The sequence below is a fragment of the Geotrypetes seraphini genome, chromosome 3, assembly GCF_902459505.1.
Source record: "Geotrypetes seraphini chromosome 3, aGeoSer1.1, whole genome shotgun sequence".
In the NCBI taxonomy this organism is placed as follows: Eukaryota; Metazoa; Chordata; class Amphibia; order Gymnophiona; family Dermophiidae; genus Geotrypetes; species Geotrypetes seraphini.
Window position 1 is genome coordinate 17,425,776 of NC_047086.1, and position 26,811 is coordinate 17,452,586.

The 26,811-nt window shown below is 42.5% G+C and overlaps 1 protein-coding gene across 1 annotated transcript in view; it reads right to left on the reverse strand.

Moving 5' to 3' along the window:
- Positions 1–26,811, reverse strand: part of GRIK2 (glutamate ionotropic receptor kainate type subunit 2) — a 1,206,237-nt gene that overhangs the window by 211,317 nt on the left and 968,109 nt on the right. The window contains exon 13 of the mRNA XM_033936333.1: positions 16,143–16,360. Coding sequence (XP_033792224.1) covers positions 16,143–16,360 — 218 coding nt within the window. The remainder of the gene's footprint in view (positions 1–16,142; positions 16,361–26,811) is intronic.

Consider the following 26,811-nt stretch of genomic DNA (forward strand, 5'->3'; position numbering starts at 1 on the left):
TCTCACCCCAACATAATAGATTTTTTTTAATCATTTGAAACAGTTCAAGAGATCAGGAGCTATGGTTTATTTATGATGGCACTAAATTTGATTTGAAGTGAACTAAGTATAGGGTGGTATAGAATACGAGCTTTTTGTATTGGGTATATTATATCACATTCATATCATATGAATAGGGGTTAGTTGAGGAGAGGAAGACTCCTCATTATAGTCATGTCACCCCTCTCCTTAAATCACTTCACTGGCTCCCTATTCGTCTTCGCATACAATTCAAGCTCCTATTGCTGACCTACAAGTGTGTTCATCCTGCTGCCCCTCAATATCTCTCTTCTCTCGCCTTATACACCAACCAGAGAACTCCGTTCCTCAGATAAGCCACTCTTAGCTGTACTAGACAAATCGACAAGTTAAAAAGTGATAAATCACCAGGACTGGATGGTATACAAATCCCTGGGTACTAAAAGAACTCAAACATTAAATTGCTGACCTGCTGTTAGTGATCTGTAACTTGTCGCTAAAATCATCTGTAGTACTTGAAGATTGGAGGGTGGCCAATGTTAACGCCGATTTTTAGAAAGGGCTCCAGGGGAAATCCAGGAAATTACAGACCCGTAAGCCTCACTTCAGTGGCGGGCAAAATGGTAGAAACAATTATAAAAACTAAAATTGTGGAACACGTAGACAAACATGATTTAATGAGATGGAGTCAGCATGGGTTCAGCCAAAGGAGATCCTGCTTCACCAATTTGCTTGACTTCTTTGAACGTGGGAATAAACATGTGGATAAAGGTGAGCCGGTTGATATAGTGTATCTAGATTTTCACAAAGTTTTTCACAAAATTCCTCACAAGAGGCTCCTGAGAAAATTAAAGTGTCATGGGATAGGTGGCAAAGTTCCGTTGTGGATTAGGAATTGGTTTATCGGATAGAAAACAGAGGCAAGCAACTAAAAACTTGGCTCTTCTCTAACATGTAATTCTATTTTCCCCCTTTCTCTTCCATTCTATATATAAGCTCATGTAAACCTTTTCCTTTCTCTTCTTATATTTTAAGTTCTTGTAAACCATGCCGAGCTCCACTTCCATGGAGAGGATACGGTATATAAACTTAAGGTTTAGTTTCGTTTAGTTTAGGGTTAAATGGCCATTTTTCTCACTGAAAAAGAGTAAACAGTGGAGTGCCGCAGGGGTCTGTACTGGGACTGGTGCTATTTAACTTATTTATAAATGATCTGGAAATTGGAACGAGTGTTAAATTTGCAGATGACACTAAACTGTTCAAAGTTGTTAAAACGCATGTGGATTGTGAAAATTTTCAGGCAGACCTTAGGAAATTAGAAGACTGGGTGGACAAATGCAAAGTGATTCGCATTGGGGAAGAATAACCCGAATCACAGTTACCGGATGCTAGGGTCCACCTTGGGAATTAGCGCCCAAGAAAAGGATCTGGGTATCATTGCAGACAATATGATGAAACCTTCCGCCCAATGTGTGGCAGCAGCCAAAAAAGCAAACAGGATGCTGGGAATTATTAAAAAAGGGAGGGTGAACAAGACTAAGATTGTTATAATGCCCCTGTGTCGCTCCATGGTGCAACCTCATTTGTAGTATTGCGTTTAGTTCTGGTCTCCTTATCTCAAGAAAGATATAGTGGCGCTAGAAAAGGTTCAACGGAGAGTGACCAAGATGGTAAAGGGGATGGAACTTCTCTCGTATGAGGAAAGACTAAAACGGTCAGGGCTCTTCAGATTGGAAATGAGACGGCTGAGGGGAGATAGGATCGAAGTCTACAAAATCCTGAGTGGAGTAGAACGGGCACAAGTGGATCGATTTTTCACTCCGTCAAAAATGACTAAGACTAGGGGACATTCAGGGCTCCTTTTACTAAGGTGCGCTAGGACTTTAACGCGTGGAATAGCGTGCGCTACATTGCTGCACGCACTAGACCTTAATGCCAGCATTGAGCTGGCATTAGTTCTAGAAGCGTAGCATGCAGTCTAGCGCACAATAATTTCCTGCATGCGTTAAAAACGCTAGCGTGCCTTAGTAAAAGGAGCCCTCAATGAAGTTAAAGGGAAATACTTTTCAAACCAATAGGATAGTTAAGCTCTAGAGCGCATTGCCAGAGGTTGTGGTAAGAGTGAATAGCGTAGCTGGTTTTAAGAAAGGTTTGGACAAGTTTCTGGAGGAAAAGTCCATAGTCTGTTATTGACAAAGACAGGGGGGAAGCCACTGCTTGCCCTGGATCGGTAGCATGGAATATTGCTATACCTTGGGTTTTGGCCAGGTACTAGTGACCTGGATTGGCCACCGTGAGAATGGGCTACTGGGCTTGATGGACCATTGCTCTGACTCAGTAAGGCTATTCTTATGTTCTTATGTGAGCCAAGTATAGGACAATCAAGCCATTGTGACATCACTGATGAGGTTTGCTCTGAGGCACTGTGGAATGAGGCATTGTGACATCACAATCTCAGCTCTGGAATGTTGCTCTCATTGGGGTTCTGAAATCTTGCTATTCTTTGGAGTACTGGAATGTTGCTACTCGATGCTGGGACCGCTCCTATTCAATGTATTTATTAACGACCTGGAGGCAGGAACAAAATGTGAGGTTATTAAATTTGCAGATGACACCAAACTATACAGCAGGGTTGAAAACATGGAGGACTGCAAAGATCTCCAAAAAGATCTGACAGCGCTGGAAGAGTGGGCAAAAAAGTGGCAAATGAGCTTCAACATAGGGAAATGCAAAGTCATGCACGTAGGGAAAAAGAACCCGATGTTCACTTACAAAATGGGGGGATCAGCGCTAGGGGTGAGTGACATTGAAAGAGACCTGGGAGTGATGGTAGACACATCATTGAAGGCGTCGGCGCAGTGCGCCACGGCCTCAAGGAAGGCAAATAAAATGTTGGGCATCATTAAGAAGGGTATCACGACCAGGACGAAGGAAGTCATCCTGCCACTGTATCGTGCAATGGTGCGCCCGCACCTGGAGTACTGTGTCCAGTACTGGTCGCCGTACCTCAAGAAGGACATGGCGGTACTTGAGAGAGTCCAGAGAAGAGCAACTAAGCTAATAAAGGGCATGGAGGACCTCTCATATACTGACAGACTGAAGAAGCTGGGGCTTTTCTCCCTGGAAAAGCGGAGACTTAGAGGAGACATGATAGAAACCTTCAAGATCATGAAGGGCATAGAAAGAGTAGATAGGGACAGATTTTTCAAATTATGGGGAACCACAAGTACAAGGGGGCACTCAGAGAAATTGAAAGGGGGAAGGTTTAGAACAAATGCCAGGAAGTTCTTTTTCACCCAGAGGGTGGTGGATACATGGAATGCGCTACCAGAGGATGTGATAAGCAGGAGCACGCTACAGGGCTTCAAAGAAGGTTTGGATAGGTACCTGGAAGACCAAGGGATTGAGGGGTATAGATAGGAGTAGAGGTAGGTTATAGGGATAGGATTAGAGACAGTACAGAATTAGTCAGGGACACTGTTCAGGCAATTAGGCCTGATGGGCCGCCGCGGGAGCGGACCGCTGAGCAAGATGGACCTCTGGTCTGACTCGGCGGAGGCAACTTCTTATATTCTTAGGTTTTGTCCAGGTACTAGGGACCTGGATTGGCCACCATGAGAACGGCCTACTGGGCTTGATGAACCATTGGTCTGACCCAGTAAGGCTATTCTTTTGTTTTTACCCTTCTCCTCCACCGCCAATTCTAGACTTTGTTCCTTTCATCTAGCTGCCCCCTATGCCTGGAATAAATTACCTGAGTCTGTCCGCCAAGCCCCTTCCCTTGTTTAAAAGCAGACTGAAAATCCACCTTTTTGATATAGCCTTCAATCCTTAACCCTACTCCTCTGCTCACCAAACCAGCCAGCAGATTAACCGTTCCCCTTAACTGTATCCATGACATCCTGTTTGTCTGTCTCATCTGTTTAGATGGTAAGCTCTTTAGAGCAGGGACTGTCTTCTTTGTGACTCTGTACAGCGCTGTGTGCGTCTGGTAGCGCTATAGAAATAATTCATAGTAATAGCAGTAGTGTGAAGAGTTTCAGTCTTTGGGAAGCAGAGCTGAGCTTGTGATGTCATAATGCCTCATTCTACCAATAAGAGCCAACCTCCTCAGTGATGTCACAATGGCTTGATTGTCCTGGACTCCCCTCTGCCCTCCAACCCAGCCAGCAGATTAACCCTTCCCCTTAACTGTATCCATGACATCCTGTTTGTCTGTCTCATCTGTTTAGATGGTAAGCTCTTTAGAGCAGGGACTGTCTTCTTTGTGACTCTGTACAGCGCTGTGTGCGTCTGGTAGCGCTATAGAAATAATTCATAGTAATAGCAGTAGTGTGAAGAGTTTCAGTCTTTGGGAAGCAGAGCTGAGCTTGTGATGTCATTATGCCTCATTCCACCAATAAGAGCCAACCTCCTCAGTGATGTCACAAGGGCTTGATTGTCCTGGACTCCCCTCTGCCCTCCAACCCAGCCAGCAGATTAACCCTTCCCCTTAACTGTATCCATGACATCCTGTTTGTCTGTCTCATCTGTTTAGATTGTAAGCTCTTTCGAGCAGGGACTGTTTTCTTCTTTGTGACTCTGTACAGCACTGCGTGCGTCTGTTAGCGCTATAGAAATAATTAATAGTAGCAGTAATATAGTGAAACTTAGCAAGTACAATGTTGTAATAATAATCTGGGTTCAATAATGCTTTGATAATGACTGTGACTGCTTTGCAGAATGGATGGACCATGCAGGTCTTTATTTGCCGTCATTTACTATGTTACAATTCTCTGTCACTGTTATAGGCATGTTCTGTCCCTATATTTCACTTCAAGACAAATTAGCTATACTTACTATACATGTTGCATCCCATCAATAAAAGATCATGACAGACAAATGCCAGAAAAACAACGCTGCACCTTTATTCATCGCAAGTACCCTAGGGACTTCTGGTTTCAGCGTTCCACCATACAGGCAGGCGATCGTAGATGCAAGAGCATAGGCTCACATTTTGGAAAAATTATATCTGCTACAGAATTTTAAAAAAATGGAAAATTCAGCATGCGGATCCTAATTAATTACAATTACAGTATTTAACTAATCAGATACCTTCCCATATTAGATAATTAAGGTACTTGAAATAATGAGCACCATTTGGAGAGATGTTATTGTACCATGCAGTTAGAGATTAATAATACGAATATTTTGACTTCTACTTGGGAAGAGCTGGGTTTACTATTCCACTTAGAAAAGAATGAGCTGTCATTTACAAAGACATATCCCATGATAAAGGGGATGGAACGCCTCTCGTATGAGGAAAGACTAAAACGGTTAGGGCTCTTCAGTTTGGAAAAGAGACGGCTGAGGGGAGATAGGATTGAAGTCTACAAAATCCTGAGTGGAGTAGAACGGGCACAAGTGGATCGATTTTTCACTCTGTCAAAGACTAGGGGACACTCGATGAAGTTACAGGGAAATACTCTTAAAACCAATAGGAGGACATTTTTTTTCACTCAGAGAATAGTTAAGCTCTGGAACGCGTTGCCAGAGGATGTGTTAAGAGCGGATAGCCTAGCTGGTTTTAAGAAGGGTTTGGGCAAGTTCTTGGAGGAAAAGTCCTTAGTCAGTTATTGAGAAAGACATGGGTAAAGCCATTGCTTGCCCTGGATCGGTAGCATGGAATGTTGCTGCTCCTTGGGTTTGGGCTAGGTACTAGTGATCTGGATTAGCCACCACGAGAACGGGCTACTGGTCAAGTAGGACCATTGTTCTGACCCAGTATGGCTGTTCTGATGTGTGCCAGGTATAGGACAATTAAGCCATTGTAACATCACTGTGGAATGAGGCATTATGACATCACAATCTCAGCTCTAGAATGTTGCTCTCATTGGGATTCCAGAATCTTGCTGTTCTTTGAGATGCTGGAATGTTGCTACTCTTGGGGTTTTGGCCAGATACTAGGGACCTGGATTGGCCACTGTGAGAACGGGCTACTGGGCTTGATGGACCATTGGTCTGACCCAGTAAGAAGAAAACCCACACAAGAATATAAGAATTACAGACCAAAGTCCATCAAGCCCAGTCTCCTGTTTCCAACAGTGGTCAATCAGGTCCCAAGTACTTAACTAGATCCCAAGAAGTAAAACAGATTTTATGCTGCTTATGCTAGGAATAAGCAGTGGATTTCCCCAAGTCCATCTTAATCATGGTCTATGGACTTCTCTTTTGTGAAATTGTCCACACCTTTTTTAAAACCCCACTAAGCTAACCGACTTCACCATATTCTCCATCAACAGAATTTTGAAGGCCTACATGTCTGGCGCCTATGGGGGTCCTTTTATCAAGCTGCGGTAGGGGTTTAACGCACGCTAAACCGCCTGCCGCGCTAGCCGCTAGCGCCTGCATTGAGCAGGGGTTAGCGCGTGATGAAACGTCCGATGCGCTAACCCTGCTAGCGCGGCTTGATAAAAGGACCTCTATGTTTGCATCTATGCAGGTGCCTACTGGTGCCTAAGGCCATTTCTGATAATAACAACGCCTCTGTCAAGCTTAGGTGCTGGTAGGTACCTCCGTAGATGAGATTTTAGCGCCCAAAATGTAGGCACCAGCAGGCACCTATCTTTTTTTTTTAAATGTGATTTTAATTGCTTTTAAACTATGTGGCCAATTAAACCAATTATGTTAGTAAGCGTTAGGGTGCCTACCACAGTCTATCTTCTGGCGCCACTTCTGGAATCAGGGCCAAAATAAATTAAAAATGACATTAAAAGCAATCCATTTGATTCTTCCCTCACTACTCTTGGATCAGACAACAATAGAAAATTAAGAAGTGAAAAGGGCTCAGCGACGGAGCTCTGGTTTATTTTCATTCTTCAATAGAAGCCTCAGGGAACAACTGTAACACATTTCCAGACAAAAAGGCTAAACATGCCTTTTTATTTTTAGTAACTATTTTTAGCGGGCTAATTACTTCAAAGTTAATAATGTTGTTTCATGACTCAGGCGCAGCAGAACATGCCTTGTTAGTGACATGAAAAATAATTCCTAAAGCAACAGCACTAGTTCGGTGGAACGCTAACGTAAGAACAAGGCACGAGCTCAATTCAGTAAACGTATGTCCTATAGACTTAACCCCCCCTCCCCTTTTTACAAAACTGTAACGTGTTTTTTTTTGTGCCGGCAGCAGAAGTAACAGCTCCGACTCTTAAAGAAATATGAGTGTCAGAGCTGTTACCTCTGCGGCCTGCGCTAAAAACCACATTATGATTTAAAAAAAAGGGGGGGGGTGGATAGAAATGTTTTACGGATGGTTAACAAGACTAAGAATTAGAGAATGACACAGTGACAAAATTCATCACCGTTCCCGTCCCCGCAGATAACCACAGGAAACCATCTTCATGTCATTCTTTAAGGAGAGAGGGAAGAATCGGAGAATGAATGGCCACAACTTCTGACCCACAAGCTTTGCTTTGAAGAATGCTGGTGTAGAAGGACTGAGGTTGAAACAGACACTACAGAATGACAGTCTCTGGTATCCAGAGCAGATATTGTGATGTCATAATGCCTCATTCCACCAGTGCCTAAGAGCCAATCACATCAGTGATGTCACAATGGCTTCATTATCCTTGGCTCCCATAAGAATCAGAGTATGAATGGCCACAACCACTGACCCGCAAGCTTTGCTTTGAAGAATGCTGGTGTAGAAGGACCGAGGTTGAAATGGACACTAGAAAATGACATGGGATTATTTCCCGCGGTTATCCACGGGGACGGGAACGGTGATGAATTTTGTCACCGTGTCATTCTCTACTAAGAATGTCATAATGCCCCTGTATCGCTCCATGGTGCGACCTTATCTGGAGTATTGTGTTCAATTCTGGTGTCCTTATCTCAAGAAAGATATAGTGGTGCTAGAAAAGATTTAAAGAAGAGTGACCAAGATGGTAAAGGGGATGGAACTCCTCTCGTATGAGGAAAGACTAAAGAGGTTAAGGTTCTTCAGCTTGGAAAAGAGACGGCTGAGGGGAGATATGATTGAAGTCTACAAAATCCTGAATGGAGTAGAGCGGGTACAAGTGGATCGATTTTTCACTCCGTCTAAAATTACAAAGACTAGGGGACACTCGATGAAATACTTTTAAAACCAATAGGAGGAAATATTTTTTCACTCAGAGAATAGTTAAGCTCTGGAACGCGTTGCCAGAGGATGTGGTAAGAAAGGATAGTGTAGCTGGTTTTAAAAAAGGTTTGGACAAGTTCCTGGAGGAAAAGTCATAGTCTTATTGAGAAAGACATGGGGGAAGCCACTGCTTGCTCTATATTGCTACACCTTGGGTTTTGGCCAGGTACTAGGGACCTGGATTGGCCACCGTGAGAACGGGCTAGTGGGCTTGATGGACCATTGGTAATAAAATGCGTCTTGAAATAAGAAGATTTTCAGATTAGTCTTGAATTTATCAATGAGTTTTTCCTGACGAAGTTGGGATGGCAGGGCGTTCCATAAAGTAGGAGCTACTATAGAAAAATTGGTTTTCCTAGTATAGAAGAATTCATTTATAGAGGGAACAGATAAATTTTGGTCAGCAGATCTAAGGGTCTGTGATGGGCAAAATGGAATAGGAAGTTTGTCAAGAAAGAATGGTTGATGGGAAGATTTGATTTTAAAGACCAACATAAAAGTTTTGTAAGTGATACTTTGTTAGTTTGGCTGAAAACTTTTCAGCGGCCCCTCGTATCTCCAAGAAAGCAGGCAGTAGATGATGTGAGAAAAGGCATTGCCCACAAGACTCAGAGACTTTGAGTAAAGCAAGCAATATCATTTATTCACTTTTTGGGCTCAAAAAGGGTGCCCTCTGCACAGAAATTGGCAAGAAGGACACACTTGGCATAATATATTCATTGAATATATAGTCTGTACACTCTTCCCTCCATATTCGCGGTGGTTAGGGGCAAAGGCCGCCCGCGAATACGGAAAAATTGCAAATAACTTTTCTAGGTACTTGCCCAGAACTCGGTTATGTTCTATCACTTTTCTGGAATGCGGCGGCCAGTGAAGGGGGTGCACAGTTTACAAACAAGGTGGAGTGCCTGGGTGTATGGCAACACAAGCCCTGTGCACCCGATGCGCATGAGCGAGCCTAGATCGCGGATTGCAGAAGGCTCCTGATTGCGGTCTATCCATGGCAAGGACGATCCCCTGCACAGCACTGACAAGCAGCTCTCCCGCTCCAGTGAATCTCATAGCCGCCTCAGGTGCTCTGTTCCTCCCTGTCTTGCACGTTTCCTCTGTGATCTCCAGGTGTGTGTACACTCCACACTTTCCCACTCTCAGATGACTCTGGGATGATGTCATATGGGGGAGGAGCCAGCAAGCCAAAAAATCCGCAAATATTCGAAACCACAAATGCTGAAATGGCGAATACGGAAGGAGAAGTGTACAATCTTTAGTTAGCCCCTCCTACCTGCCGCTCATTGGGTAGAGCACTACAGTTCCCAAACTCCCAAATCCTTCTCACATATTCCTATCTCTCCACCCCTTGTTCTTCAGACCCTGACCATATTTACAGCTACCCATATTTGGGCACTGTTCCCTTTTTTCACATACCTACCCATCACGTGACACGGAAAGATGGTAGAAGCGCTGATAAAGGACCACATCATTGATCACTTTGACGGACACGATCTGATGAGGACCAGCCAGCATGGCTTCAGCAAAGGAAGATCTTGCTTGATGAACTTGCTGCACTTCTTCAAGGCAGTAAACAGGCAAATAGACAAGAGTGACCTGGTCGACATTGTATATTTGGATATTCAGAAGACGTTTGACAAGGTTCCGCATGAACAACTACTTTGAAAAATTGTGAGCCATGGAATCGAAGGAGAAATATTCACGTGGATTAAAAACTGGCTGGTAGATAGGAAACAAAGAGTGGGGGTGAATGGACAATACTTGGACTGGAAAAGTGTCACAAGTGGAGTGCGGTAGGGTTCGGTGCTTGGACCCGTGCTCGACAACATATTTATAAACAACCTGGAAATTGGTATGACGAGTGAGGTGGTTAAATTTGCAGATGATATGAAGTTATTCAGAGTAGTGAATTGCAGGAGGATTGCAAAGACCTGCAACATGACATAAACACGCTCAAGAAATGGGCCGTGACATGGCAAATGAGGTTTAACGTGGATAAGTGTAAGGTGATGTATGTCGGTAATGAAAATCTTATACATGACTACAGGATGTCCGGTGCAGTACTTGAATAGACCCCCCAGGAAAGAGACTTGAGAGTTCTGATCAACAAGTCGATGAAGCTGTCCGCGCAATGTGCAGCGGTGGAGAAAAGGGCAAACAAAATACTAGGAATGATTAAGAAGAGGATCATGAACGGATCATAGAACGTTATCATGCTGCTGTACCAGGCCATGGTACACCCTCACCTGGAATACTGCATCCAGCATTGGTCACCATACATGAAGAAGGACACGGTACTACCTAAAAGGGTCCAGAGAAGAGTGACTAAAATGGTTAAGGGGCTGTAGGAGTTGCCATACAGTGAGACATTAGAGAAACTGGGCCTCTTCTCCCTTGAAAAGAGGAAACTGAGAGGGGACATGATCAAAACATTCAAGATACTGAAGGGAATAGACTTAGTAGATAAAGACAGGTTGTTCACCCTCTCCAAGGTAGAGAGAACGAGAGGGCACTCTCTAAAGTTGAAAGGGGATAGATTCCGTACAAACATAAAGAAGTTCTTCTTCACCCAGAGAGTGGTAGACACCTAGAACGCTCTTCCGGAGTCTGTTATAGGGGAAAACACCCTCCAGTGATTCAAGACAAAGTTGGACAAGTTCCTGCTGAACTTGAACGTACGCAGGTAGGCCTTTGACTTAGGGGCCGCCTGAGCGGACTGCTGGGCAGAATGGACCACTGGTCTGATCCAGCAGCGGCAATTCTTATGCTCTTACACCATCTTTTTAAATAGTCATTAGAGTAAATTCTGATTCTGCTGATACCTCATTACAATGCTCAGTCGACTGTAGGCGTTGTATTCAATATCTCAGGAATGCCTCCCTCCCATCTTTTGAGTCAGCAATACCTCTCGTATGTGCACACAGTGTTTGATAAACTCCTTCTTGAATTTTACCAGTATTTTATTTAGTTTTCCATTACCACTGTATTAATATTTTCTTTATAATGTTACCTCTTTAGTAACCCCCTGCCTTATTAGAATTATATTTATTAGTAATATCTTTCTAGTTTCTCTATTTATTTGAACACACCTGATCATATGCAAGTGTTGTACAATTTTTAATGTTCACCCCCTCTGTGTTATTCTGTATCAATTAACACCATTAAGAAATATTAGTACAGTCAAATCTCGGTTTGCGAGTGTTTTGCAAGACAAGCAAAACATTCTCTCAAATCGTGCCTCACAAACCGAGCATTGACTTGATTTGCGAGCCGCCCCCCCCTCCCCCCCTCGATCTGGCATCCCCCATCTGCACACCCAAACACAATCCCTTACTCCAATCTGGCACCAGCACCAACGCACAGGATGTGCCGGTGCTCAAAGTTCCTGCCTCTTTCCTGGGCTGGGCCTTGAGCATCTGCGCATGCTCAAGGCATTCTGGCTCTCGCTCTCTCCGAGAATCTCAGTGAGAGCGGGAGCCAGAAGGCCTTGAGCATGTGCAGACGCTCAAGGCCCAGCCCAGGCAAGAGGCAGAATCTTTGGGTACCGGCATGTCCTGTGGGTTGGTGCTTGTGCCGGTGCCAGATCAGAGTAAGGGACTGTGTTTAGTCGGGCAGGGGATGCCGGATCATGGGGTGGGGGGTGTTCGTGAGCAGAGGGGAGGGCAATGCTGGTTCACGGGGGGGGGGGGGGGGGGTGGAAGCACACCAGTGGCCTCAAGGGTGGAGGGTGAGGTAGAGCGTGCCGGTGGCCTCGGAGGGGGGGAACGAATCAAGCGAGTTTCCCTTACTTCCTATGGGGAAACTCACTTTGATATACGAGCATGCTTCTGGAACTAATTATTCTCATAAACCAAGGTTCCACTGTATTTCCATTTTTCACAATGATAACTAATCCGGCCAAACATTTGATGCCCTGGTCTTCACCCATAGATTTTTTTTTTTAACTCTTTGTTAATTTTCCATTCAAAAACAGGGCATTAAAATATACATACAATTGACTTCAAGACAGCACTTACAATCAATCAAAGAAATACTACAAAACATTCTCCCCCTCTACCCTCCCTGGATGTGTAAATCAAATAGGAAATAAGGGGATAATCCAGCTAACAAAATTTGTCGACGGACCCCACATTAATTTAAATAGCTTATTATTACACGTAATTTCTGAATTCATTTTCTCATATTTGTAACATAAACATAAAGAATCCCACCAAAAGGAGAAATTAAGTCTATCCCAATTTTCCCAGTTCTTAGTAGCCATTTGCATGGCTATCCCAATCATTATGGCAAATAGTCGACTTTTATATCTATCCAATGGAGGTTTAGGTGACAACAATGTACCACAGATCACCACCTCATAAGACAACGAAATCGAAGACTTCAGAATCAAATTGATTTGTCCCCATGTTGATTTCCAGAAGTTGAGTATCAAAGAACAACAAATGATCCAGTGTCCCTATTTCAAGATGACGGTGCCAGCATCTATTAGATTTGGAACTGTCTAACGTCTGCAAACGAACCGGGGTCCAAAAAACTCTATGCAACAGAAAAAACCAAGTTTGTCTCATAGATGCTGACGCTGTACATCTCATCCTCCAAGTCCAAATTCGTGGCCATTGAGTGGCAGAAATCAGCTGCTTTATCTCAATGCTCCAAATGCCTTTTAGACGAGTTTTAGGCTTCTTGTTCAAATATTCAGATATTAATTTATACCATTTGGCGGCCTGATGCCCTAGCAAATCTGTCTGGAAACATAGACCCGGCAAACTATACTGCGTTTTTAAATTTCGCCATTCAGGGAACCCTTTCTGAATGCCGAACGATTGTTGCAATTGTAATAAATTCAGCATTTTCTCATTGGAGATCACGTCATCTAAGGTACGTATACCTGCCTACAGCCAATGTTTCCAGAGGATTTTAGATTCACCTGTTGTCAAGAGTCAAAGTTTTGACCGCATTTATTACTGCCACTATTAGTGTTGAGGATGGTGGGGCTCTTACTAGAAAAACGACAACATGGGAAAACCTTTACACAGTAGACCTCTTCTGTAGAGGTAATCTATGCAATTTTATGTCCATGCGACAATTTTGAGTGGGTCACACTTCTAGAACATTTAAGACTATTGTAATTCAGTCTATTTAGGCATTAAGCAGGGCAGTCTAAAATGACTTCAGCTGATACAAAATATGGCAGCTAAGCTTATATTCGGGAAGTGAAAGTGCGATCATGGTTCTCCTTTGTTAAGAAAGCTTCACTGGCTTCCAGTCCAGGATTCAAGTTAAATGTGCATGCATTATCTTTAAGCTTATCTATGGAATATTTGATCCTTTAGTTCCCTTATATTGGAACACCTTCAGATCTTGCCATTTGAGGAATACACAGAGATATAAACTATCTTTCCTTTCTTATAAGGGTATTAAATCTGTAGGAAAGCTTAGCCAATCTTTTTCCTTCAAGCTGATAGAGATGTGGAATGGACTTCCTGACTCCATTAGACTGATAGACCAGCTACAACAATTTTGTAAAGCCCTGAAAACTCTGCTGTTCACACAACATTTAAATGGCTTAACTATAGTATCAAAGAATTGACGATAATCTAGCTTTTTTTTAATGCTCTCTTTCTTATTTACTCTAGTCTTAATTACATGTGAACCGAGTCGAGCTCCATTGGGAGATGACCCGGTATATAAATTGAAGATTAGATTAGATAATTATTTATTTATTTATTTTAAAAAAAAATGTATATAGTTCAAAATAAATAAGAATATAACCTATACTCAAAGACTCTCCTACATCCTCCACTAAGAACATACTCATTTCGTTCATATAAATGCATTGTCCTATAACTAAATCTTCATGAGTTTTTTTTTAAAGTTTCACAGAAATGCTGTATTTTTGTTCTCATAAATACATTGATAAATAACCGTGTCTTGAAAAGCTTCTTAAAAGTATCCCTGGGTTTACATAATCGTAACTGACGTGTCAATGAGTTACAAAATTTCACCCCTACTATTGAAAACAAAGAATTCCCGTATCACATTTCTCTCTTTCATTAATAATGATAATAATAATAATAATAACAGTTTATATACCGCAATACCATTAAGTTCTATGCGGTTTACAGAAGATTAGTGGAGTACAAGTTGAGTTGACGTACAAGTTGAGTTAACTTAAGGGATGTGGGAACAATGGGGAGAAAGGGCAAGAGAGGGGAAGGAGGGAAGTGGGTCAGCTGTCTAGGTATTTCAGGAATAGGTGAGTTTTGAGGCGTTTCCTGATCTCATATCCTGGGCAGATCTTAATTCCCTTCTTGGCCAACATAACTCCAACAAATCTTAAACATCTAGGGGCTGTATGATATAAAGCCTGATGTACAATTGAGAGCACTTTATATTGGACTCTCGGTTGTACAGGAAGCCAATGTAACTGCTTCAGAACTGTCATAATACGGGCCATCCATGTAGCACTCACAATCAATCTTGCAGCAGAATTCATCAAAACTTGCAATGCCCTACTTTTCATTTTCACCACTCCCAAACAAAGCGCATTACAATAATCCAACCTTCCCAATATTAATGCTTTCACTACCGTACGAAAATCATAAGGCATTAACATTGGCTTCAACCTGTACAACTGCGCATAACCCAAATGTACAGTTTTCAATACCTGTATTATGAAACAGAAAATTGAGGTTCCATTGGTACAACACTGCATGACACATGGTCAACCTTTTTTTGGGGGTGTTACACTGTTGGGTCATTGAACAAGGCAGGGATTATAAGAAACGTCTAATGCAAATAGAACAAAGACAGATTTTTAGATTACATTTGATGGAACCTTTAGGCTTTAATGCTGTGATAGAATGGAGGCATTGCTCTGAACCTCCGAACCTGGCCTAATATATCGGCACCTACCTCCAGGATGCCTAGCGATGCCTAAGTCTACCATGCCTATTCTCTTCCCCTAACCACACCTACTTATCAGATAGACGTCATCAGGCATCGGAAGCTGCCTCGTCTTAGGCGTCATGTGAAATTCCGTACCTAATTTTAATTTGTTTTTTTTAAATCAAGGAAGTTCTTCTTCACCCAGAGAATGGTAGAAATCTGGAACGCTCTTCCAGAGGCTGTTATAGGGGAAAGCACCCTACAGGGATTCAAGAAAAGGTTAGATAAGTTCCTGCTGGACCAGAACGTATGCAGGTAAGGCTAGACTCTAGTAGGGCACTAGTCTTTGACCTAAGTGCCGCCACGTGAGCGGACTTCTGGGCACGATGGATCACTGGTCTGACCCAGCTGTGGCAAATCTTATGTTCTTATGTACCTATAACTGGTACCTTGCAGTTGACTGACAACTGCGCTGAATGGCGCCTATATTGAAAGTATCACTAGGCGCCACTTATAGGATCCAGCCCTTAGCACACATCAAAATAGCCGTGTTAACCAATTAGTGTTGAGCATGCCTAAGCTCTACCCCCATCTGGCTGCCGTGCTAAAAAAAATAAAATCTATATTTTAGCGGTTGGGAAGCGCATGTTGATGCCAAAATTACTATGGGAAACCTGAGCGTGTGCCATGATAAGGCATTTTAAGCTGCAGTAGAGCACACATTGGTGCTTACTGCGGCTTAGTAAAAAGATACCTTAATTCTGTAACTAGACTCCTATATTTGAAAACCCTGATCCAACCATGCGTCAATCTAGCCCTTATTTTCTCTGATTAAATCTACGCACTAAAAAAGATAGTCTCCTGGATTTTAAAGACCTTCTATGATGAAGAACTTTCTATAAGCTTGCAAAATAATATTTTTTTAATACTGAATCTCACGTTCTCATCATCAACAGAGCAGCAGTCAATACAATTAACAGCCCACAGGAGCAATGCTCTTTCTTCAAGATACCTTAGAGATCGTAAACGGCTTTTCATTTCCAAAGAGGCAAAAAAGACCTACCTTGAAGAAAGTCATGGTGGCACCATCTCGAACAACTCCATATTCTATTTTGGTTTGTTTTGCCAAGTCATCGGCAGAGTCGATGGGGGATTCCATGCGTTCCACTGTCAGAAAGGCGGCTAGGTTAGCAGTGTACGAGGAAATGATGATAAGAGTGAAAAACCACCAGATTCCACCCACTATCCTAGTGGAGAGTGCTTTAGGCATGAGCTCAGAACCTGATGAAAATCAAGGGAAATGGTGAAACCAAAGCACAATGCAGCATAAGCAAACATTTCTGTCTATGGATCGCTTTTCTTCTCTACTTGGAGCCCTCTTTTCGAAAGGGAATCTTCCATTGTGTCTACAGTAAAAACATCTATTGAGACTTGGAATCTTATAGTGTTCACTGTGCGATACACTATAAACAGAGGAACCTAACAATACATAGGACTGGATATATTTTAAAGAGTTAACGGGCCCAATTTTCAGACCACGAGAGGCAGCCTAGCTACCCCCCCCCCCCCCCCCGCAGTCAATAGCTGACCAGTTAAGTTATAGCGGCTAAAGATAGACCTGTTATTTAGGTGGGTCTACCTTATCCCTATAGCCAGTCAGCAAATGAATATCGGCGATTAGTCAGCTTAGCGCTATGTAGCTAGCTAAAAGCCATTCCCAGCCTGCTAAACAGCGAGGAATATCAGGCAGAAAATGTTAATTGGCTTTCTTCAAAATATTTACAGTTAGAATCGGAAATGTGAACTATTGAATTGGAACATGCTAACGTAGCAGTGTTATTTCACCACGGCTCCCATTTTATGCAATAGGACTGAATTACTAATAGCTAATATATCCGCCCTTCTTTCAAGCTACGCTAGAGGTTTTTAGCGTGGCCCGTTGAGGTAAGTGCTCCGATGCTCATTGGAATTCTGTGAACGTCGGAGCATTTACCAAGCCGGCCTGTGCAAAAAAACCTCTAGCACAGCTTGATAATGGGGGGTGGGGTGGGGGGTGATGGTGTTAGCATCGAGCAAGGCAATGGTGCACTTTGGTAACTCTAGCGCTCGCTTCCCTACAATGTCTGGAAGAGAGAAGGAATAAAAACTTGAGGGGAAAAAACCCCAAACCCTGCCACAACAGCTTGTGCAAAATGCCCCATGAGCTTTTTACAGAAGTTGCGGACTTCACGCCTATGAGCTTTTTGCCCTTCAAAAAGGGGCAGAAAATTGAATCGAAAGGAAGAGACACTCGTTGCAAACTTCCAGGTTTTCTGCAATTTTTTTTTTTTTTCACCTAAAATTTGAATTTGGTACTCCAAGCCGGCTGACTTCCAAAGACTACATTTCAGTTGGCTATCAAAAGCTTAACAATGAGCTGAGAGGGAGTTTAGGAAGAGGGAAAAGACGAAATAAAATCTTGGAGTTTGATGTTTAGAGGAAAATATTGCAAATACTAAGGGCTCCTTTTACTATGGTGAGCTAGCGTTTTTTGCGCACGCAGGAAATTACCGCGCGCTACACTTCTAGAACTAACGCCAGCTCAATGCTGGCGTTAAGGTCTAGCGGCAATGTAGCATGCGCTATTCCACGCCTTAAAGTCCTAGTGCACCTTAGTAAAAGGAGCCCTAAGAGGTTCATCTAAACAGCCCTGGTCAATTTCTTTTTCGGACTATTTAGATTAAGAAATTAATTTATTTAATTTACATTAATTCCTATATTGACAATAACTATAGATTTGTGTCGTCTGCATACCAATAAAATTATTGGGGGTAGTATTCAGCTGGCAGCAGGCAACGTTCCTTTCAACACTGGCCGCTGTCATCTACATTTGACCCGGATATTCTGTTCTAACCTCTATCCAGGTATTAACGCTGAGTATCTGAAGGGCTGCAAGAACAGCATTTAAAACTTGTTTTATTTGAAAGATTTTGTTATGGACTGGCCTCGCCACAGGTTTCTCTAATTCTCGTCGTATTTCTCTTAGATTAGAGCCAGTTGCGCCTTCGTTTAAAGCAGAGGCGTCCAACCTTTTGGCTTTGCTGGGCCGCATTGGCCGAAAAAAAATGTTTCTGGGGCCGCACAAACATGCAAACGCTGCAGCAAGACAGAGGAAGGAGCCGACAAGACGGTAAACACCAGGGGGCAGCAGAGGAAAACACTGCATCGCCCTCGACCGGGGCCGCACAAAATACTTCACCGGGCCGCATGCGGCCCTCGGGCCACAGGTTGGACACCCCTGGTTTAAAGGAATTACCGTAGACTAAAAAAAAATATCTAGTAAACTTTTTTTCATATCAATCCGTACAAATTTGGAATGTTCTGCCTCAGTCACTGAACGATCAGTCTTGCTATGTGCTCTTCGGAAAGGTCTGAAGACATACCCCATATCCCTTTTACAAAACCGCAATAGCGTTTCTTTTAGCGCAGGCTGATACGCTATGAGCGTCAGGAGCAGCAAAGAGCACTGGCGTGCACTAAAAACCATTTTCACGGTTTGGTAAAAGGGGGGGGATAATTATTTGAGAAATTTATGAGCTAGAAATTAGATCATTATACGACACGTTTGTGATGAATTTAATCCTCCAAGAAATATAATTTTTTATGCGAGCTATTCTGAAGCTATTTGTAGGGAAAAAGTAGTTTATACATACCATTTTCAATTAAATTAGATTAGTTCCCCAGCAAATTCCTGGCTCTGTCCTCGGTTCGCCCCAGCCCCACTCACCCACGATGGGCAGACAGATATTCCCTAGTAATATCCAGTTATAAGCTAGTGACTATCCTATTGGAGAACCTGATCTGCCCTAGTTAACTGGGTAGGAGCTTCTGTTACTCAAGTAACCACATTTTGAACATTGCCCTTTGGCTATTTCTTTTCTTCCTTTTTACTTCTTTTTGGGAGCTAACAGAAGTGTCTGATCATAATATGGCTGAATATATTAAACAAAAGCACGGTAGCTGTTTTTAGCGCACGCTAAAACGCTGTGCGTGCTAGCCACTACCGCCTCCTCTTGAGCAGGCGGTAGTTTTTCAGGTTAGCACACGCTAATCCAGTGCGTGCGCTAAAAACACTAAAAGAAGCCCTAAGCATTGTCTGTTTTAATATAGATTTACACATATAATTATATTTTGTAAAAAAAAAGAGGGATTTTATGCCGGGAGACCTAAGGAATATTTAAGACTTTTGCAAAGTATTTTATGTAGCATAAGGGCGAAATGAAATGTTTTCTTCCAGAGAAATCCCAGAATTGTTTTTCTCTTCTAAGAAAACTAGCCTATTGGTCTCGCTAATAAATAAAACGGATGGGATATGAGGACTGGACCCTAGGATTCATCTTTGCCCATCTTATCCAGCAGCTCATTTTAGGCTCGTCATGCCAAATAATAAAGCTGATAGTCTTGGATATGACTGCTTCCTCCAGCTCCAGGTTTGCCTAGAATTCTTCAAAAACAAATTAAAAAAAAAAAACCCCAAAAAAACACATTAAAAAAATAGAAAAGTACCTTCCCGAGGTAGATACTCATCTGTTCAAACATTATGACATCATAACGCTAAAGTAGTTCCCATGATGCACCATACCTTGGGATGCTCTTCATCATTATCATAGCATCATGTCTTATGACTCTATTCAATATGTTAAAACAAATCAAACCGAAAGAAATCGGGGAGCAATTGAGCAGTGGACAGTAAAATGCCAGAGGTGACCCAAGTACCACAGGTTCATAACTTACCATAGGACAAGAACAGAGTGCCATAGGAGCAGCTGATGCAGAGCCTGGTTAGAGGCTAACTGTCATGTACTCAAGGTAACGTCATGTCCAGCACTATATCCCACAGTTTCCTGGGGGAGGTGGTGTCAGCACGTAATGTACGGGTCCCCTCTATCATGTAACCTTCAATGCTGCTGTGTACTGTGGAGTGGTGCTGGAGAAAGATGTCACTTTTGTAGGCTGTGATACCTTATTCTAGAGGTTCTTCACCCTGTCGTTGGCGACGCACCCGGTTGGTCAGGAGTTTAAGTATATCCATAATGAATACGCATGAGACAAATTTGCATGCACTACCTACGTTGTATGTATATTCATTGTGGGTATCCAGAAGAACCTGATTGGCTGGGTATGTCTGAGGACTGAGATGAGAACTACTGCCTTATACTGAACCATCGTAAAGAATTATCTAAGTAGGTTGTGGTTTATGAACACTAAAGACCATATTGTGATCTTGAAGGATCCTAAACCCTCGGGGGGGGGGGGGGAGTCACAATTTGCCCCATTCTCATTGTCCTGTTCTATAAGACAAATAGAGACCAATATCAGATTTTTATAAATGCCTATTGACCTTCACTGCTATTAAGCATGCTCCTAAAAAAAATTACAAGATTTATGTATTGATATCTCACCTCACCAAACAGCTCAAAGTGAGTCACAGCAAAAATATCAATGTGTATCCTTCAAACTAATAGCCCAAAGACCACCCAATTATACCACTCAATAATTCCCTCCCAATAAGAACATAAGAATTGCTATACTAGGACAGAGCGAAGGTCCATCAAGCCCGGTATCCTGTTTCCAACAATGGCCAACCCAGGTCCCAAGTACCTGGCAGGATCCCAAAGACTAGCAACATTCTAGAGCTGAGATTCTGATGTCATAATGCCTCATTCCACCAATGCCTATGAGCCAAACTCATCAGTGACGTCACAGTGGTTTGATTGTCCTATACTTGGCTCACATAAGCACATACGAATCACCATACTGGAACAGACCGAAGGTCCATCAAGTCCAATATCCTATTTCCAACAGTGGCTAACCCCGGTCTCAAGTACCTAGGAAGATCCCAAGTAGTAAAACAGATGTTATGCTGCTTATCCGAGGAATAAGCAGTGGATTTCCCCAATCCATCTCAATAATGGTCTATGACCTATAAAATGATTTTGATAAAAATCTTGTTATTACAGATTTTTAAAATTTAGAAAATGATTTAACTTTCACATTATTTAAGAGGGATAGAGTTCCATATTGTTGGCTCTATAGTTTTTAAATGTCTTAACTCATGTAGCTTGCAATGTAACTTTTCCTGGTATACCTAATATCTCCAACTGCAATATCCAGCAATATCTGGGTAGGTTATCGAAACACCTTTAAGGGGATTTTCAGCTAGCCTGACTACCAAATGTGTGGTTTCAAACGTAGGGGCCCTTTTACTAAAGTGCAGTTATCATATGAAGCTGTTAGTGCATGGCTGTGTTAACCGTTACTGTGCTGGCATGAATGAACAGGTTATGGGTTGGGAATGGTTATGGACTGTGCCCTATAGGTAGAATATGGTACTTTCTCATGCATTCTCACTGTTGTAGTTATCGTGGATGCAATAACCGCCTTCTATAGCTACTTCCCATGCAGTAACTATATGGGAACGCCCTAACATGCATTAAGTGCCGCATCTAAAACAGTAAGTGGAAAACTTGCACACTAGCAAAAGAGCCCCGAATGATCATATGAACATAAGAATAGTCTTACTGTGTCAGACCAATGGTCCATCAAACCCAGTAGCCCGTTCTCACGGTGGCCAATCCAGGTCCCTAGTACCTGGCCAAAACCCAAGAAGTAGTAACATTCCAGAATCTCAAAGAATAGCAAGATTCCGGAACCCCAATCAGAGCAACATTCCAGAGCTGAGATTGTGATGTCATAATGCCTCAGAGCCAACCTCAGCAGTGATGTTACCATGGCTTGATTGTCCTATACCTGGCACACATAAGAACAAGTATATCTTTATACCATATACACATAAGAACAGCCATACTGGGTCAGACCAATGGTCCTTCTAGCCCAGTAGCTCGTTCTCACAGTGGCCAATCCAGGTCACTAGAACCGGGCCAAAACCCAAAGAGTGTAGAAAACATAAATGTTGGGGGGAGAACCTTCTGCTTTGTCCATAACTTCTTTGTACTCATGAACTTTGTGCCAGTTTTCAAAGTGAACATATGCACATTGAAGTCCTTTTACTAAAAGGCATTAACCTCTTCATGTGAGGCTACCATAGAACATAATAAATCATTTTGTGGTGTTTTGCCTGTTTGCACACAATGGCCCATGCATTATCAATTTTCAAAAATATATTTTTAGGAGGATCTTTCTGTACAATCCACCTACTATATTAGGATTACTGTGCATTTAGGCCTGGATTCTATAAACGGTACCTTGAGGCGCTTACATTGGCACCGTTCCATTAGGCCAGCTTTTTACTTGCCTAATTTGTCATGCCTATTCGCTGCCTAAACCATGCCTAATTGTTCAGGTAGGTGTCATTAGGCATCCTTAGGCGTGGAAGGGCTCCTCTACTTAGGCGTTGCTAGGGAGTCCTAAGAATTAGGCGCCAAACCCTTTAAGTTGTTTAATTATTATTAATTTTTTTTTTTAATTGACTCAAACCAGCGTGGTCAAAAACATGGGGGAAGCCAAGAAGACAGCCGAGCGCTCAAAGATGCTAGGGAGAGCCGTATTTGGCGCGGGCCTTTAGAAAGGTACAACGGGGTGGGGTGTTTTTTTTTTAAAAGTATCTTCGCTGCATAAGACGCACCAATATTTCCACCCACTTTTGGGTAAAAATAAAAGTGTGGCTTATGGAGCAAAAAATACGGTAAATGGAGAATCTCTACATGGGTCAATAAGACAAAGTACAGAAGTAGGGAGTCACAGGCAATGATTTTCAAAACAGATTAAAACAAATAAGTTATTCAAATTAAGGCTTGAAATTGTTGATCGCAAAGTTGATCTATGGATGGGACAAGGTGCCGTGTTTCAGCAAAAAATTTACCTGAGTCTTGGAGTCAAAATACCGTGTTTCCCCCCCAAATAAAACACTGTCTTATATTAATTTTGAATCAAAAAAAGGCACTAGCTCTTATTTTCGAAGATGTCTTACTTTTTTCATGTGAGAGAAACAAACAAAACTGCAGACTGTGTACGAGATGCAGGCAAAAATTTATTGTACCAAAATTAAAATGCAAATAAGTAAAATAAAACCCTTTTACCAATCAAGGGACCCGACACGGTCCATGTTTCGGACAAACCTTCGTCAGGGATCCATGGTGAAAAAGGTTGGGACATACCATAAAAAATGAAGATAAGTAACAAAGTGCCTGTATATTGTGTTCGCCGAGGATTGCTGCAAAAAGTAAAGCGTCTCAAGGAAGCAGTAAAAAGAGGCTGCCTCTCTCAAGGAAGCAGTAAAAAGAGGCTGCCTCTTTTTTACTTTGTTACTTATCTTCATTTTTTATGGTATGTCCCAACCTTTTTCACCATGGACCCCTGACGAAGTTTTGTCCGAAACACGGACCGTGTCGGGTCCCTTGATTGGTAAAAGGGTTTTATTTTACTTATTTGCATTTTAATTTTGGTACAATAAATTTTTGCCTGCATCTCGTACACAGTCTGCAGTTTTGTTTGTTTCTCCTGCTTGTTTTTTTCTGCAGACAAAATTGGACTTTCTCCTTTGTTTTGTTGCCCTTTACTTTTTTCATGTACAATGATCATCTCCCCCTTCTTCTCCTCCACCCCAATTCTTCCTCTTTCCTTTCTCTCCCCCACATGTGCGTCATCTTTCCTCCCCTCTCACCCATCCCCTTGTGCATCCCTCCCTCGCATCCCTTGCAGCTTCTATCCCTCCCTCCCTCGCATGGGTCGGGGGGGGGGGGGGAGAAGCGCTGCTGCTGCCGGCGACTATGGCATATTTTCAGGGTAGGCCTTATTTTCGGAGAAACACGGTATCTACATACAAACCAACATAAAGGCCTCTTTCATCAAGCTGTGATTGAGCATTTTAGCATAGGCCGTTGAGGTAAATGCTCTGATGCTCACAGGACTTGAATGAGCATTGGAGCATTTACCTCGCCAGCCCATGCTAATACGCTCTACCGCCTCTTGATAAAAGGCGCCCAAAACTGAATGCTTACAAAATAATAATAATAAAAATATAACAAACATATATGAAATGACAAAAAAATATATATATAAACAAACCTTGTGTATTGTTAATGTCCAAGCTCAAGTCAAGCGAATAAAAATTTACATGATATTTTAAAAAAGACCTAAAAACAGTAACATCTGGGGCTCCTTTTATCAAGGCGCGCTACGGGGGTTAGCGCGTCGGAAATTCCATCATGCGCTAACCCCCGCCTCGACAATGGAAGCATTAGGTACTAGCGCGGCAGGCAGTTTAACGCGTGGTATTCCGCGCGTTAAACCGCTACCGCGCCTTTGTAAAAGGACCCCCTGGCTATGAAATAAAAGTGACCTAAGTCAAACACATTATAGCTAACCCTAGGGTCCTTTTACTAGGACGCTCTAGCTGATTTGGCGTGCGCTAAACGCTAAGGCGTCCATTATAGTCTATGGCGTTATTTACCATGCGCTAAATCGACTAGAGTGCCGTAGTAAAAGCGGAAGGCCCGTCCTATCAACATGGTGTAGATAATGTATATTTTTAAAACCCTGATAAAGGACCGACCAATATACTGGATATAGGACCAGTAATACGGGACGGTAACGTTACAAACCCAAACTAAAATAGTTAAGACTGATTAAAATCCGATGTGAGAAAACACCCGCTAATAAAAGAAAACGCAGTGACTACACAGAGAAAAAAAAATCAGCACTTGCTAAAGAACTTGATTTACAAAGAGAATAATATATTTTTTAAAAAACCCATCCATCGAAGGACTTACCAACTGGAGAGCCTTGCTCCATCTACCAACTGACAGCGCCTTTCTAAAGCACAGGAAAAGAACGACTGGCAAACGTACCATACGCTTTTACCGCATACAGTATCTTGAATGTAACAAAGTACATTTCTTTGGTGGGAGCGTATGGCTTAGGGCTCCTTCTCTAAGGTGCGCTAGCGTTTTTAGCGCACGCAGGAAATTACCGCGCAATACGCTTCTAGAACTAACGCCAACTCAATGCTGGCATTAAGGTCTAGCGCACGCAGCAATGTAGCGCGCCCTAAAACTCTAGCGCACCTTTGTAAAAGGAGCTCTTTGACTGGTCAAACACACATTATCTGGTCGTGTTTCTGGGTTTTATGTACATATACTGAATTCGCTTTTTGTATTATTATATTATTTATTGTGTATGAATATGGATGTGTTTTAAAACAGTGTTCTTCAACCACCAGTCCATGGACCAGTGCCGGTCCACAGAAATTTCCTGCCGGTCCACAGGGCCAGCACATACATCAGGCCCAAAACAGTGTTCTTCAACCGCCAGACCACGGTGCAATCGATGCGGCGTTATCTTCGAGCCAGCTCCCTCTTTCTCACTGATTCAGTGCACAAAGCCACAGGCAGTGGCTCCTACGGGCATCCTGCGCCTGAACCGGAAGCCTTCTCTCTGACGTTGCAACGTCAGAGGGAAGGCTTCCAGATGAGGCACGGGACGTGTAAGGTGCAATTAGAACTATTATGGGGGCGGGGTCTGGGGATTTGGTAGAGATGGGCGAGGTCTGGCCCACGACTTAGCAGTGTTCTTCAACCACCGGTCCATGGACTGATGCCAGTCCACAGAATAATTATTTTATTTCTGCTGGTCCATAGGTGTAAAAAGGTTGAAAAACACTGTATATATATGGGTCCTACTCTTTCTCCCCACATTTTTTTCATATTTAAATATTATAATTTTACATATTAGCTTTTTTCCCCCCTTATGTTCTAATGTTGACGTTTGGTATTGCTCATTATCACCGGCTTATGCAAAGCCACAATAGAGGTTTCTAGTACAGGCCAGCGAGGTAAATATTCCAATGTTTATAGAATTCATATGAGCATCAGAACATTTGCCTCACTGGCCCGAGGTAGAAATCACTAATGCCGTTTAGGAAAAGGAGCCTTAAAGTAGTACGTTTGTGAGACGTTCTTTCCCTGTGCTTTAGACAGATGCTTTCAGTTGACACAGAACCTATAGTAAGATACATGTAGAGCTGAGCAAGATGCACATTTGCAGAAAATGCATGTGTATTTGGCATCACTTAAAGCAGAGGAAGCCATTTCATTAAAAAAAAAAAAAAAAATCATTATACAGGTGGACGCTGGCTTTTAAAAAGTCGTCTTAGAGGTTTCTACCACAGGCTGGTGAGGTGAATGCACCAACACTCATAGAATTCCTATGAGCATCGGAGTATTTACCTCACCGGCCCTCAGCAGAAACCTCTACTGTGGCTTTGCAAAAGGACCCAAAGAGTAGAATTGTGTAGGACATTGCACATGTAAATAATGCTGTCCATATATAAATGTTAATTCTGCCAACTATACAAGTAAATTACCCAACTGAGTCAACAGTTTTGGAAGGAAAAAATATGGCCATCCGACTGGAGAAGATCACTGTTCATTCCGAAGAAAGATGATGCCAAGGACTGTAACAACTACAGAACAATTGCATTAATTCCACACGCCAGCAAAATATTACTGAAAATAATACAACGAAGGCTCCAATCATACGTTGAGCAAGAACTACCCGAAGTTCAGGCTGGTTTCAGAAAAGATCAAATAACAAGAGACATTATTGCCAATGTTAGATGGATATTGGAGAAAAGCAAAGAATACCAAAAACCCCAATACTTTTGCTTCATTGACTACAGCAAAGCTTTTGACTGTGTGGATCACAATAAACTATGGAGAACTCTAGTGCAAATG